This window comes from Aulonocara stuartgranti, assembly GCF_965226115.1.
Source record: "Aulonocara stuartgranti genome assembly, chromosome: 4".
NCBI classification, from domain to species: Eukaryota; Metazoa; Chordata; class Actinopteri; order Cichliformes; family Cichlidae; genus Aulonocara; species Aulonocara stuartgranti.
The window spans coordinates 31,450,107-31,466,654 of record NC_138942.1 but is presented as its reverse complement, the minus strand read 5'-3'; the positions used below and the strand labels follow the sequence as shown (position 1 = coordinate 31,466,654).

At 41.1% G+C, this 16,548-nt stretch overlaps 2 protein-coding genes across 2 annotated transcripts; one reads left to right on the top strand and one right to left on the bottom strand.

The window, feature by feature from the left end:
* The first annotated feature begins 382 nt into the window (after positions 1–382).
* On the top strand, positions 383–2,541 carry LOC309704271 (tryptase-2-like). The gene is made up of 5 exons (XM_082529329.1): positions 383–510; positions 690–870; positions 1,403–1,665; positions 1,875–2,011; positions 2,211–2,541. Exons 1-5 carry the CDS (start codon positions 456–458, stop codon positions 2,388–2,390), a joined length of 816 nt encoding a protein of 271 aa, XP_082385455.1. The 5' UTR covers positions 383–455; the 3' UTR covers positions 2,391–2,541.
* A 3,781-nt stretch (positions 2,542–6,322) lies between these two features.
* dus1l (dihydrouridine synthase 1-like) lies at positions 6,323–16,266 on the bottom strand. The gene is made up of 14 exons (XM_082529469.1): positions 15,913–16,266; positions 14,769–15,014; positions 14,333–14,441; positions 14,122–14,172; positions 13,865–13,977; positions 13,242–13,324; positions 12,987–13,090; positions 12,743–12,890; positions 12,022–12,118; positions 10,082–10,170; positions 9,803–9,969; positions 8,041–8,078; positions 7,737–7,812; positions 6,323–7,442 (listed from the first exon to the last, which is right to left on the bottom strand). The coding sequence occupies exons 2-14, from the start codon at positions 15,003–15,005 to the stop codon at positions 7,285–7,287; spliced, it is 1,470 nt and encodes a 489-aa protein (XP_082385595.1). The 5' UTR covers positions 15,006–15,014; positions 15,913–16,266; the 3' UTR covers positions 6,323–7,284.
* Between the last annotated feature and the right edge of the window lie 282 nt (positions 16,267–16,548).

Below are 16,548 nucleotides of genomic sequence, written 5' to 3'. Positions count from 1 at the left end.
AATAAGGGTGGAAGGGCTAAGGTCATTTAGGGTGGAGATGGAAATTCTACTGAGACCACACCTTTTATGCCTTACACTTTAACTCCACCACCCCCCACTTTTAGATAATTTAAGTGGAAATAAACACAGCAGTAGCAGGTAACTTTTCAAGCACAATGTGTCACACTAACAGGTCTGCAGTGCAGATAAATCAAATAAAAGAGTTAAACTCTTTCATCAAAGATGGCATTCGATTGTTCAAAATATATATTTTTGTCACGTTGCCAGAATATTCAACCAAACTCTTCAACAATTTTTCCACTGTATGTTAAAAACACATGTACATTTTTTTAGGTGTGGTTTGAGATGTAAAGGGTGGGACTAATGATAGTCATCTCTCCAGCAGTGCATATAAAGCTGCACTTGTTCCCCCCTCACCACACAGAGGTACTGCTACACTGTTCTTCATCACGGCCATGGCTTTCTGCAAACTTCTGCTAACTGTGTTGGTACTGCTGCACAACAGTGGTGGTGAGAGAGAAAAATGCTGAACCTTAATTTCCCAACTCCAGAGCCCAGATTTCAGAGTGCAGCCTCGATAGACTGATGCTCTAATGTTTATCATCCATTCTGAGCAAAATAGCAAACATGGGATTTAATTTTCTTAGATGCCTCAAACTTACATCCAGCATTTTGTTTGTGTTTTTCAGGTCTACTGGGAAATGAAGTGAGGAGCTCCATCATTGGTGCAGAGGATGCCAAAAAGGAAAGTTGGCCATGGATGGTTCACCTCAACATGACATCTAAAGATTCGAAATTGGTGAAATGGGGCTGCGGCGGCACCGTCGTTGCAAAGCAGTGGGTGCTGACTTCTGCACAGTGCGTGGCTAAGTAAGTCTGTGTGTGTTTGCAGAAACGTGTCTCATTATTTTTATGAACATCCTCCAGAGCAGTCATAACAAAAAAGCTTCACACTGCATGTGAGTATTTTGGGGGAATAATTACTCATAGGGACCTTCACTGTTGGCCAATAAAGACAAAATCATTTCAGGACACTTTCTGACAAGTGTCCTGAAATGGTCTGACAAGTTAGGTGAGTGGGCCTAACTTGTCAGACCTGGAGGCCTCAGTCAGTATTTAAATACACCATATGCACATTTCAGCACCTTAAGCTGTGTTTTTAGTGAGTAGCTGCATATTTACACACCCAGCAGACACCGCATCAAGTCCAAACTAATGTAATGTTTACTCCACTGCAGCTCCTTTTCTTTTAATTCCTGCCAACTATGAAAAAACATGCGTAGCCCTTTAAACTGCTGAATGCACCAGTGTCCACAAAACCCATGTGTAGTGTTGTTTTGTTGAAGGCTTGGTCATTCCAAAATACATGAGACTTAATGTGTGTGTTTCTGTTGTCATGCAGTTATGATCATCATCGATCGTTCGTTGTTGTCGGCGCATATCAGCTGCAAAAGGCGGCTCACCGTTACATGGGTATAGCCAATATTGTTCCATACCGAGACCTGGGCTACAGCAACTACGAAAATGACATTGCTCTGATCAAGCTGAAGAAACCGATTACATTTTCAAAAGATGTTGCACCAGTGGCTCTGCCTGACAAGGATGACACCTTTGGTCCATCATCTGAGTGCTGGATCACTGGCTGGGGGGAAGTGGGAAATGGTGGTAAGTTAAGCACAGGAAGTAGGCTTTAAAATGTTCACGCTGTAAAAGGCAGGCTCACAGATCCATTGTAAATTGCCATACTGTCACCAGTAAACTGTATTTAATTGTGTATAAACATAGCCTACGTCCATACTTTGCATAGTAAGGTACTTCACAGATAAGAAACATCACCTTTCTGTCACTTCCATACTTTTCCTGTGTGTCCACAGTTCCACTGAAAGCTCCAGAAACACTTCAGCAGCTCAAGATTTCCATCATCTCTCAGAGTACCTGTAAGGAGAGGCTTCCTCAGATAGCCTCTAATACACTATGCACAAATGACAGCAAGGGAAGGGGTGCCTGCAAAGTGAGTTTTTCCCTTTTTTTAGTCTTTTGCATTTAATCAAATGGATTATTACCACTTTGAAATAAACAAACACTTTTTGATTTATCACACATGAAGTACTTTACTTTCACTCAGCTGAATTGACAGAAACTAGTAGTTACTCGTTACTTTGGAGTTTATTGTTGAATCTAAGTCTAAGTTGTGTGTTTTGCTTCCACAGGGAGACTATGGTGGTCCACTGGTGTGCCGTAAAGGGGGGAAATTAGTTCAGGTGGGAGTCATGAGTTCTGGTGGTTGTGGCCCCAAGGACGGCCCTGGCGTCTGTACTGAGGTTGCAAAGTATCTGACCTTCATAAACGACTACATCCACCGTCCTGGGAAAGCTCCAGCTGAGATGTGAACTCCTCAGAAACCGACACTGCCCGCTGTACTCATCTCATAAGCTGTCTTACTTTTAGCTTCTTTCCTGTAAAGCACTGTCACTCCATGGTAATGGTAGCTGACTGTGGCTCAGTTAACAGATTTCTTTGCATTAAAGCTTTAAAGCATCACTTTAGTGTCTCTTTGTGATTTGAAGAATTCCTGTTCACATGTTTCAAAAAAGGCACTGATGACACCCCCACGTCCATAGCAACGCCTTCCTTGGATACATAGTTATATGTGTGCAAATTTTTCAATCTGATTTTTAGCATTTTTACAAGTCTATATTATATACTGGGCCGGTTCTAGACAGGCATACATGAGGGGGCAGAGAGAAATGTAAAGACAAGACAACACTCTTTGCAGTCGTCTTTTCTTGCATCATTTCTCCTTGTGTCCTTTCATCTCCTCCTTCTCCGTCACCTCATCCACCTGATTCATTTCTGTGTTGTAACTACTCTGCAGTGACTAAATGTCATAACAACAGTTTGTTAATTGGATAAAATCAACTGTTATCTTTTCTTTCTTTCTTCTACTTTAGTAAATGTCCAGGTGAACAAAGGTGCTCCCTCTTCAGGAGACAAAGTGTACATATCACTTATCTTTGACAGCTTGCAGATGGTATAAAACTTTCTTTTTACAATGACAGACTTTTACCGCTTTGTTCTCACTTTTATTTATTTTGTTTTATTAAATACCTTTTAACTTTTCAGAATTTACACTCAAACCCAACCCATAATAGCCACACAGTGCACTTTGCAAATCCAACCAGCAGACTTGGGTGGGCGGGATCTAGTCTATGGTCTGCATGTTTGACACCCCTTAAATATTACATCATAGAAAGTCTCATTTTTGACACATTTGAAAGAGAGTCTTTCCAAATTTCGTTCACAATTTGACCACCTTGATTTGACCACTAGATGGCACTCTGCGCTCAAAAATATTTATAGTGTATATCCAACAACAGGAACAGAATAAACTGATGCGGTCAGAGGCACGTCATTCTTTTGACTAATTCTCATATTAACATGTAAAAAATAAAATAAAATACAGTATGCAGTATGGAACAATAACTAAAACAGATGTGTTCAATATTAATTTTGTGTTATTTATAACACAAAAGGTGTGTAGTCTAAGGAGCTTGAAAAGAAAAGCGTCTGGGCTTCTTTAGGTTGCTTGAAGATGGTTCACCTCTCATCTGAGAAGCTTCAGTTCTAAGGTCAAATGGTGGAGAGTCCCAGATATAAACCTAGTGGGAGTGACCCCCCACAGATGGACAAAAGGACCCACTGATGATCCTCTACCTAATCACATGAGCCAACGTTTAAAACTGGGTGTGGGTCCCAATCAGCCAGAGTTTCGGGTGAGCTCACTGTGAAACCTGGCCCCACCCTATCATGTGATTTCCTGAGGTCAGATGGCCCAGGATGTGAGTGGGCGTTAAGGCGTCTGGGAAGGGATCTCAAAACTGGATTATAGATGGAAGAGAGTTGGTGTCGTAAACCCCCGCCTCTGTTCAAAGATGGTCACTCACAGTGGACATAGATGCTTCTTTCACTCCTCTTTCAAACCATCTGTCCTCTCTGTCCAAAATGTGAACATTGGCATCCTCGAAAGAGTGACCTTTGACCTTTAGATGCAGATGGACTGCTGAGTCTTGTCCTGTGGAGGTGGCTCTTCTGTGTTGTGCCATGCGCTTGTGAAGTGGCTGTTTGGTCTCTCCAATGTAGAGGTCTGGGCATTCCTCGCTGCACTGTACAGCATACACCACATTGTTAAGTCTGTGTTTTGGAGTTTTGTCTTTCGGGTGAACCAGTTTTTGTCTGAGCGTGTTGCTGGGTCTGAAATACACTGGGATGTCATGCTTGGAGAAAACTCTCCTGAGTTTCTCTGATACACCGGCTACATAGGGGATGACAATGTTGTTGCATCTGTCCTTCTTATCCTCCCTCGCTGGTGTCTGGTCTTCTTTTCTGTGCCTCTTTGCTGACTTTAAGAACGCCCATTTAGGATAGCCGCACATTTTGAGTGCTTCCTTTACATGTGTGTGTTCCTTCTTTTTCCCTTCAGGCTTAGAGGGAACATGGTGTAGGGTCCTGATTACTCCAAGTCTGTGTTCCAGAGGGTGATGGGAGTCAAAAAGGAGGTACTATTTGTGGGGAAACTCCCACTGGGTTTAAATATGGGACTCTCCACCATTTGACCTTAGAACTGAAGAAGCTTCTCGGATGAGAGGTGAAACGTCTTCAAGCAACTCAAAGTTCAGACGCTTTTCTTTCCAAGCTCCTTCGACCCCGCATGCTACAAACTTTACTCGAGTCATTTAGACAGCCGTTAGCACATGATTCTCCTTATGGGGACCTGATATGTTTAATATGCTGCTGAGAATATAGCCCAGAAGAAGCGTATAGTATAGCTTTTATTTTGGAAAGAGCCATTTCTCTGTAATAAACTCTCTTTTCCAAAGATGAGTGATTTCTCGATCAGATAGATTTTTTTATTATTATTTTGTTGTTTCAGCAACATTAAATTTAAAAACTGTACTTTTGAGTTAAAATATATATTTCTAATTTTAATAAATGACAAATTAAAAAGGCATGAACTTTTTTTGTATCGAAAAAATATCGAACTGTGACACCAAAGTATCGAACCGAACCGTGAATTTTGTGTATCGTTGCACCCTTAGTATTAATGTTTATTTTTATAAACACAATTTATGTTAGCATAGATGACGCACCTTGCTTTAAAATACTGCATTGTACCAGCTGCAAAGGCTATAAGAAAAACCAATATGAAAAGCAGGAAATAAAATCGACAGGTTTACCAATTTGTCATAAATTAAAAAAAATTTAAAAATAAAAAAAAACGTAAACAGGAAGCTACTGGAGCCTGCAACCAAAATTCATGTTTTTTTTTTAATTGGATCTAAAATAGCTCATAACAGTAAATACTTTCCAGCTATTTTAGGGCATAAGTAATAAAAAAAATATTGGAATTAGTTAAAGCATTTTTGGGCTTGCTTAGGTGGTCCTGTTAGTAAACAAGCTAGTTACCAAGGAGACAAAGACATCAATGCCACCCAAACAGCAACCTGAAAACGTGAAGCAAAAACTGCAGTTCCTGGATTCGCCACTTGAGGCTGTCAGTCACCAAACACTTTGCTAAAATGCTTTACAATATTAAAAGTGCATTTACTGTCTGCTGTAAAAATGGTTTGGACCTTTGTTGTAGTGTCAATAGATTTTTTCTCTGAATCTGAACACCTCTAAGACTTAACATTAGGGACTTTACCACAATGTTGAACAGGAGTCCTGTTAATCCGAGTTACCTGGATTTAGCATTTTTGTGAGTTTTGCACCTTTTGAAGCATTTTTAAATGGCATTAGTCCAAGAAGTTTGTGCTAAAGGCTGACGAGTGCAATTTATGACTTCTTTACTTTGTCCCTTATTAGCAGGTTTGTGTGAGAGCCATATGCATGTGGATGACGCTTGCTAACCAAACTAAGCAGAGCTAGTTCACAACTTAACTCTTCCACCCAAAAGGACTTTTTAAAAATTACAATGGGAAGAATTAAAATGTATTTTCAAAAATTCAGAGTCCAGAAACCAGAGGGTGATTTCATTATAGCTCCGTCCATTACAGATAAAAATCTATATATTTGTTCATCTGTGTTGCCAAATTTACAGTTGCCCCCAACCTTTGACAGTGTGGGGCCAACTACCACAAAACACACATCCTCTTTGATGTCCATTGTACCTTATTACCCTGTATACACAAGAGCATGTTTTACTCAGCAGCAGAGGGAGCGCTGAATTGTGTCCTTTATGCTCAAGTTCTGGACAGACAGTGATTTCATTCAAAAGGCACACAGTGCACTATGGCTAATCTTAATGCAAAATAAAGAAAGTAACCACATTTATGACTTTAATTAAACACATATAGACAGGTAGATGCTGCATCCAGTCATGTCAGAAGAGCTTGCTCAGGCGATACTAAGGCTTCTGACCAGCTCCTGTATGAAACGCCACTTATTTTAAATATATGTCAAACTAAGAAATAAGTAAAGTTCCACTTGTGAGAACTGGTTTTATATTTTACTTCTGACTGAATTAAAATGGATTCTGTCATGTTTGAACAAGAAGATGAACGCTTTAATCAAAGTAATGTATATGAGCCTGAAAATGACACTTATCAGTCCCTATGATGGGTTAGGTAGTCCTAACTTATCAGAATGCTTCAAAGCATTAACGTGACAGACATTAACGTGTGTGCTTGAGTTGTACATACAAAATTAAGCACACTAAACATCTTGTACCATAAGTACAGTTGCAGCATTTGAACAATCGAAACTGCTTCAGGATCCTTTTACAGTTCAAGTACTTAGAAACTCTAACTGTGTTCTGCCTCCACAGAGAAATAAGCAAAAGGAGACCGTGCTCTCCCTGAGCTATATATGTATGTATATGTTGGCACAGTGTTCCAGTGAACAGCAGTTGAGCAATGCAGCATCTACATGTGTGTATAACACATCTGCCACCAACAAGTTACTAAATCTTTCCCTGTGAAGACTCACCAACAACTTTGGGCAAAATAATGTCTTTAGAATATCTGTCCTTAAAAAAAATGTAAAAAATAAATAAATTATATTTGAACCACTGCCAGTCCCCCGCCCCAACTGCTTATTCACCTAGAAATCCCTTTTACATAAAAATAAGCTTTTATTTTTTGGTCTGTTGATTGATGACACTTCACCATCAGTCCCAAACAGACTACTTAGCAGCTGTGTACACAGTATGCACCGACTACTGCATGCACTGCTTCCACCCTCCAGTGAGTGTGTGGCTTGTGCACGCAGAGATGGCTGCAGTCCTGCTCATAGTAGCAGCCGAGGCTCCTCCAGTTCCCTTCTTGAATCCTGCAGAGGCTGAGGAATGTGGTCGCTTCTCTCCACCTCTGTTGTGGATCTCTCCGCCTGCTCCTTCTCCTCTGCTTTCCGTTTCTCTGCCTTGGTCTTGAACCTCAGCCCGTGGCCTGTTAAACACAGGAAATAAACACATTTATATCACAGATGAGTCGATCCTTTTCATTTCTTGTTTTTTCTTTTTCTTGATTGTGGATTCACAATCTGGATAATTGCTGTATTGTATTGCTGTGGACTGTGTAACCCAGTCTAACACATTAATGTCCTAACATGTGGCGGTAATAAACTCTGGGAGTCTTTGTGTCAATAAATCAGCAGACAGTGTGATTAGAAATCATATCCACTACACAGGATCAACACACAGCACCTCATGAGTGAGTGAGTGTGTGTACGTACACACTTACTTGGACAGTCTGCCACTTCTTTGTAAGCCTTCTTCTTACAGCAGCCTCGACAAAGGCTGAAGACGCACTTATTTCCCTGCAGAGGAAAGTAAAAGCTCACAGGATTCAGGCTAACGATCAAATAAAAGCAAATTAAGTGGCTTAATCTCAAAAGCGGTGCGAATGGAACAAAACAAAGAATTTCTAACTAAATGTCATGTCTAACCTTTATGAAAATGTGCTTGAGCAACTGACAATTGAATCTAATAGCTCATCTTTTAATCTGTTGTCCAAACTAGAAGGTCAGTGTTTGAATTCTGCTTACCTTTGGGTTACCACATTGTTCACATTTGATGTATTTGGCTGCAGGAAGAAATAAGATGCACATTAGTGACCAGTGACTCACATTTTCAATGAGGAACTTGACAATTTACAAGACCGGTCAAAAGTCTTACAGCACCCCAATTTTTCCAGTTATTTATTGCAATTCAAGTCCAATGAAAAGTTTGAAATGGTACAAAGGTAAATGGTGAACTGCCAGAAGTTAAAAAAAAAAAAAAAAAAAAAAAAAAAAAAGTAAGGTTACACAAAACTGAAAAATATGTACATAATGTACAAAAGGCCTTTTTCAGAGAACACAATATGGGTTAACAATTTAAAGCTGTTCTGCAGCAATGGAGGTTGATCAAGCTGGTGCTACTAATTCCTACAGGTGTTCCAACTTTTCTGGATTACTTACTGTGGCGGGGCGTGGGTGGCGGCGCCACAGCAGGGAAGGCGAATGCACCTGTGCGGCATCACAATCACACCTCGCCAGCTTCAGAGTGGTGTAGGGTCCCGTCATGGGGTTGCTGTCGATGTGTGTGCCTGGCAGCCGCAAAGCTGCAGCCCATTGCAAGTGTACAGCAACCGTGTGTGGGAAAAGTGGTTGAATAAAGATGCAACAAAGCATGGTCTGCCGTGGTCATTTACACTTACAACCCCCTCTGTCTGCATAAAAGCAGTGTGGTAACATACACTTGTGAGCATCACCTGAAAGTATTGTACTGCAGAAAATTCTGTGTTGCTACAAAGATGGCGCGAATAGGGGAATTAACAATGGAAGCGAGACAGACCATCAAACACTTAAAAATGTTATTCCTACAGAGAAATTGGAAAGAAGGTCAAGGTGTCAGTGAGCACAGTTTCCTTCAACATCAAAAGGCCTCAGAAACTGTGACAGGAAGAGGCCACAACTGAATCAGAGGACAAGTTTCTGAGAGTTAACCGCCTTGTGTGATCAGCGGCTCACAGAACAACAGCTTCAAGCACAGCTTAATAGTGGTATAGAAAGCAAGTCTCAGTCTCAACTGTGAAGAGAAGACTTCGAGCTGCAGGTATGACAGGACGAGTTGCAGCAAGAAAGCCATCGCTAAGACGTCAGAATAAGACAAAGAGGCTTGCCTGGGCCATGAAACCCCACCAGTGGAAGACTGGAAGTCTTGAATTTGAAATCTTCAACATGTAGGATCTTTGTACGCCATCAAGTAGGCGAAAGGATGGTTCCTCAGTGTGGCGCATCAACTGTCAAAGATGGAGGAGGAAGAGTGATGGTCTGGGGCTTTTTTTTACTGGATCCAGGGTCGGCGACTTGTACAGAGTGATGAACTAAAACGGCTGCCACAGCATTCTGCAGTGCCATGCAATACTCTCTGGTTTGTGCCTAGAAAATAGTCGGGGTTCATCCTACGGCAAGATAATGACCATCGAGTCTCCATCGAGCTGGTTTGGGATGAACTGGACAGAAGAGTGAAAGCAAAGCGACCTACGAGTGCCACATTTATGGGACCTTCTGCAACAGATTGGGAAGGACTTTCTGAAGAATATTTGATTTCTATTGTAGAAAGACTCCCACGGGTGTGTTCAGCTGTTATATCTGTCAAAAGTAGATACTTTTTTTTTTTAACTCCAATTCCGTATTTGTACAATGCTTTCATTTCAGAGTGCAATGAGACATTAAAATGCATAATTTTCAATTAGAAAAACTGGAAAAATTGGGGTGTTCTAAGACTTTTGACCAGCAGGTTAAGTCGACAGCACAAACTTACGTTTCTGTTCGGGGCAGAAGTTCTTTTTGGGGTTGCGGGATCTCTTCTTCTGCTTGTTTTTAGAGAGTGTGTCAGCTGACTCACAGTCCTCCAGTGCCCTCTTCTGACAAACTGTCTTTTTCAACACTGATGCCTGGCTGTTACCGTTGGTAACCGTCTCTTTTGGCCTGTAACGTGATCATCCATCAGTGAGAAATCTTTTGAGAAGTGTGTTCATGGATCAAAAGATGTGCATTACTTTCTTTTTACTGAAGTAAGTAGAGATGTGTTGTGACTTACACTGGTCTGACATATGGCTGGCAGATCCAGTGGGGGAAAGGAAGTCCGCTTTCTTTATCTTCTGAATCTTTTCCTTTGGCTATCTCCTCCTGAATAGACAGAAAGCCACAGTCAGGAAACTTTCAGTGCCGCAATGTCTCGATGCATGCTCAATCATCCAGGTAAATAAATCCCAAAAGGTACGTCCAGATGAACAGAATCAACCTTTTGGGAGGGTGCCATAACATCACACAAACCCATTGGCTGCATTTCAAACTAAAATATAGCAAAAATGTAAAAAGTCTATGCTAATGAATCTAATAATTTTTTTCTTCTTTTTTTAGAATTACAAAAACTTCCCAACTTGTGGAAAGGACAGTAAACACTTTCTACACTATGACATACAAATCAAAGGTCATGTGACCCTGAACAAGCAGCAACTGAACAAGCTGAAGCTCTAAACCAGGGGTGAGGAACTCCAGGCCTCAAGGGCCGGTGTCCTGCAGGTTTTAGATCTCACCCTGGGTCAACACACCTGAACCAAATAATTAGTTCTTTACTAAGTAGGACCGTGTGACATGACCAAATCTCATATCCTGATATAAGACATTTATCGTCCCGACAACGATATAAACCACAAACATTTTTCCTTTTTTGTAAATTCTGTGAATCTCGGGCAGCTCAACTTGCGTGAAGTGTTTCCAGCTGGGCGTTGTATACCTGGAGTCGACTGTTTTGACCGATGCATGAAACGATACATTTTTAGACATAAGTTGTAACGTCTGCCATTTTCTTTCTGAGTATTTATTACATGCGGGGAAAAAGCCTGTTCTAATGTTTGAGTTTAAGGGTTATTTTGAGCACCTGACGGCTCTTTTTTGCTTCTCATCCGTAAACTCTCTCCATACTCTTTTACGTGACTCTTGCGTAGGTGGTAGAAGAGGTTTGTCATGTTTGAGTTTATGGTGGAAACCAGTTTGCAGCAAAATTTGCATCGTACAGTTTTCTACTCCGTGTCAGACTTTTCATAACCAAACCATGTCCATGCTACAGAGGCAGCCCCTTGTTTAGGAATAAGGTCCTTGGTTTTTTTTTTTACTGGTCCTTCTGTTTGTCATCATTTCAGTTTATTGCTAACGACAACGCATAAAAACAGTCGCTTGTCCATCCGTAGTGTGGTTATTTTAATTATAAGAGAAAGAGAGAACGTTAAGAAATTCATATAGCCACTACAGTGACCATCAAAACGATGAAAAAAAAAAAAAATATTGCCGTAAACGGTTTATGTTGCGACACCACGAAACAAACGATAGCGTAAAACGAAACGATAGACGTTTTCGTATCGCCATCTGATATATATCGTTATATCAAACAGTCCTAACTTCAAGACATGTTGAGGAGGTCATTTAGCCATTTAAATCAGCTGTGTTGGATCAAGCACACATGTAAACCTGCAGGACACCGGCCCTCAGACACCCCTGCTCTAAGCAGTTATACATGGTGTCAGTGCCGCTTTCCTTAAAGCTTAAAAAATCAACAGACAACATCAGGTTAATATCAGCATTTGACTGAAATATTAGTGTCTGCCTCTAAAAATCGAACTTTCTTGCACCTTGTAGGTGTTAAGGCTGTGATGACATCTTGACCACATGTGAAAACTATAGAGGAAATGGGTCATGGTGAGTTTCTAATGCAACACAAAGTCTACTTGCTACCGAACAATGCACCTCATTATCACATCATTCCACGGATTCTTTGGGAACTGTGTTGCTGAAATGCCTGTAGTACACAGACATGACTGCAGTCTACCCACTACACAGCACAGAACTATATAAAAACATACAATGATTACTTTAATAATGTCCGTCTGCTTCTGGTTTCACCTCTGTCGCTATGGTAATGCTGAGCTCTTAGCTACCTCCTCAGTTGTGCATATTTGAAAGGATGTTTCCTGTTTGTACCTGACAGCGAAGCCTCAGCTGTTTGCTAACGTCAGCCAAACCCTCCAGAGTCTTCACCTTGGCCAACTCCTCCCTCAGGTCCTGGTGGATCTGCAGCCTGAACAGACACATGCATGCAGCATGCAGGAAAGGTCACATTTTAAAGCAGTACTGCTGAGCTATAGCAGGAAGAAACATTGTGTATGTTTCCTACCCTGTACTAGATCACTCAATGAACAGCGAGCATGAAATATGATCTGGTGCAGTTATGTTTAAACTCAGTAACTGGGTAGACATGACACGCTATCATTTAGTCTATTAGGAACTACTGAGACCTTCCTGGTGTCATGCCCGATGTTAAAATAAGCACAGAGGACAGATGTTCATCTATGCTGGCACCTGAAATGTGTTGTAGGTCATCACAGAGAAAGTTTGATCCACCACAGCTTGTATAGGAAAAGATGGACACTGTGATGTCACTTATTGGCCCTGATGTTTTAAAACACACATAATAGACGAGGGGCGGAGCTCCTAAACCAGACTTTATCGTTTTTTATTACTCCACACTGTGTAAAATTAAAATCATGTTGTATTCAGTAATTTAAACTAATGACTGAGGCAATAAACTCATCAGCAAGTATTTTTTTGAGCTTATAAATTAAAGAAGCCATATTTGACTCTTGGACCAGTAGCATTTCTGGGAAACAGAATCTCCAAGTGCAGGAGGCAAAGAGAGACATACGTGTGATGCCACAGCTTGAAGAGGTGGGCTCGAACATAGGACAGAGTACATGGAGGATACCGCTTCACCACCTCTAGATACTCCTCAGCCATTTCCCACACCGGGGGGCTGCGGCCTTCAAACAGCGCTGGGTTATGGAGGTTCCCCTCTAAGAACAATACAACACAGAAATTGTGGTTGCTATGGTCGTCATCGTCACATCAGGGAAGAAAAGTAATAAATAAAACAAACTCCTGCTCCTGACCTGCACTCATCACTCCCTGCACGCCTGTTTCCTGAATGCAGCGCTCCACATCACTGAGGTGCTGGATGTTGCCGTTAGCAAATACTGGAATATTTACCGCCTGCCTGTAACAAATCACAGAAGTCAATATACAATAATGTTATTTGGCTCATCAGATTTTGCTTTAATATCAAAGCTACTGCATTTAATTATTAGTTAGGAAACATTGGAAACAGGAATACATCCCACATCAGATACAGAAGACGAGCAGCTCACCGTACAGCCTTTATGTGCTCCCAGCTAGCGATACCTGTCATGGCGCCTTTCTGGTCTTTGGTTCTGCCGTGCACTGTCAGCAGCTGGGAGACACGTCAAGACCCATCAACACAGATTTATTCTAATGCTTCTGGAAACACCATTTAAAGCAAACACACAAATCAACAGTCAGAAATGAAAATAAACTATGCAGCTGTGCGTTACGCTCGTTCAGTGAAGCGTAAAACAAAGATGGCCGAGCCACACCAAACATCAGATTTGCTGAATTTACTCCTCATCACTGCTCCAGTTTAAAAAATGATTTTCTAATGTAACACACTGTTTTCTGTGCATGTAGTTTTCCTTAAAAGCTCTTATTTGTAAAAGGACTTTACATAGAAATGGAACACATCCTTAAAAATACATACTGGCAAAGTTTGCTTATGGTGACTTTTACAATAGCCCAGCTTCAGCCCGCTCGTCTGTGTCTTTCTATACACTGTACGAAGCTCAACTTAGAAAAATCTTTCCCCCCCCCTTACAACAACAGCTAAAGTAAAAGGACAATTCTGTTTCTGCTACAGACTGGGAAGTGACAAGCCGGAGAGCTGGCAAACTCATTCAAATTACTGCAGAGGTCATACCTGACATCCAGCTTTCTCGAGCATCTGGGCATAGCGGACTGTTTTTTCAACCTCCTTGAACACACGGATCTTGCACGTGATTGGCACTTTGAGCTTTTCGTTGGCTAAGCTGACTGACAAATAAGGGGAAAGTTTAGGTGCCTGAGATTAAACTGATTAAACAAACAGAAGATGTGGAAAAAATGTTTTTGCATCATGAATATTCGTGAAAACATTATGTCCAACAACAGTCTTCAGTCACACAAATACAGACTTACCCATTTTTTCCAACAGGTCCCATTCATCTTGTAGAAAAACTCCATAGTGTCCTTAAAAAAAAAAAAGAAAAGAGAAAAGAAAAGAAAAACATCAGTGTCAAGTTCCCCTTTCAATCGTCTGCAAGTTTGGCAACACTATTCTTTCTGATGCAATCTTTAAGAAATGGTAACGTAAGAAATTCATGGGTTCATATATGAATGAAAGGTTTACCTCTCTTAGCGATCATCTGTGGACAGCCCAGGTTGAGATCAATCGCGTCACAATAATCCTGAGCCAGCAAAGCTGCCTGAAGGAACACCTCTGGATCATTGGCACAAAACTGACACACAGAGGATGGAACACTGATTTAGATTAGGCAACAGCCGATGAAGTGATTAAGGTGATGTAATGGTTACATTTGTTTCTTTCTTTCTTTGCCTCTGATAAGGAGGTTTTGAAATGGGCAAAACTGAAAATTTAAATTAAAAATGGACAAATAACAAAAGCCTGCACTTTGAATTTTTTTTTACTGCACCACAAACGTCTTGAAGTTTAAAAAGAAAACAAATAAATAGAAAATACAAAACTATTAAAAGCATTTTTAAATTACTGATATTACTATTTAAAAACAAACAAACAAAGAACTCAACTCAGTGTTGATTCTCACCTGTGCAATGAGAGGGCTGTCCTCCTCACAAACTTCATTGTAGAGGTTTTCCCTCCTGTAGTTGGCGTCACGGACAAACACCTGAGCATGCAGCATGGGGGTGTAGCAAAGCTGAGCACCGTGTCGGCGGCTAAGCAAACGCCAAGCCAGCTCACTCTGGTCCACCATGGGAGCCACCACATAGCGTGCTTCTTTCAGAGTTTTCCTCCAAAACTCAAAGCCCTGAAGTTTGGCCATCACAGCTGACTTTGAGAGAAAAGGAAGGATAAGAGGTAAATGGACTGGTTCTTATACAGCTTTTCTACTCTACCTGAGCATCCAATGCTCTTTCTATGCCGGTGCTTTCTAGCTAACATTCTCACACGTTCATTCAAACAACTGGGGGCAAGCATCTTGTCCAAGGATGTTTGGCATAAAGACTGGAGCAGTCAGGGATCGAACCATCAACCTTGTTATTAGTAGATGACCTCCTGAGCTGCACAGGTAAAAAGTTATTTTCCTGCAGTTTCAACACAAAAACTCATCAAGGCATAAGTTTTTGAAAACTAACCAACTACTCCAAACCCTGTCAATATAGCTAAAATAAATAATAAAACAATAACGTAGAAGCAGGAAGAATAAACAGAGGTAGCCCATCAGGTAAATGTGTAACAGATACATTTTTTGATTCTCCATGGGGAGAATCAACCCCAACCAAATGTCCAGTGTTTAGCCTCTGACCCTTCAACGCTGTCTGGGGATTTTACTTTCAGGGCTTCATTCCTGACTGTGTTATTGGGCTGCAGTATAATTATAGTAGTGAACTGTCGGTTTCTTTTTATTTACATTTGGTTTAAATCGTCCACTTATTATTCAAATTAATTAACGAAAGTGTACTCTTTATTATTCCATGACAATTGGACAAATTGTGGCTCCAGTGTCTCTAGCATGTATCACTGACTCTTCAACATGTAGCTAGCAAAGCTAACCGCAGGGAACAGACATGTACCGCATGATGTCCCACCGTAGTAAGAAACACAGCCACCAGCTGAGAAACAGAGAAAATATCCCAACATAATGATACATCTCTAAGACATTTACGTTTAACCTTGCTCATGTGTTGACTGCACCTATTTAAAAATCTAGAAATTAGGGTTTTTTTCACCTGTAGTCCTGGCGTAGCACTTTCCAACTATGTGTAACAGCGAAACATCGCCGGTCGGAAACCTTTTTCAGTTTCCCCCGCTTGTTCTTCTTCGTCTGCTTAAAAGCAGTTGGCATCAGTCTACGTCAGTGTTTTACTGACCCCATGTGCTGTGGTGCATGGAAGCACCAGACGAAACAATAAATCTACAGTACACGTACAATGACCGTACATATGTGATTATTTTAAGTGTTCGGCATTTTAAATCTCACTTAAGAAAAAGTGCATAACTGCTTGTCATGCAAACAATTATTTTTGCAATTATATTATATTACTTTCTGTGTGCAGTTTGCATGTTCTCCCCGGGTACTCCGGCTTCCTCCCGCAGGCCAAAGACATGCACTTTGTGGGGATAGGTTAATTGAAAAATCTAAATTGCCGACAGGTGTGATGAATGTGAGTGTGAATGGTTGTCTGTCCCTGTGTGTTGGCCCTGCAACAGACTGGCGACCTGTCCAGGGTGTACCCCGCCTCTCGCGCTATGACACCTGGGATAGGCTCCAGCACCCCCCGCGACCCTGAAAAGGATATGCGATGGATGGATGGATGGAAAAATATAGAGGTACTATGTTTAGTTTTAATATCTGTTAGTTTGGT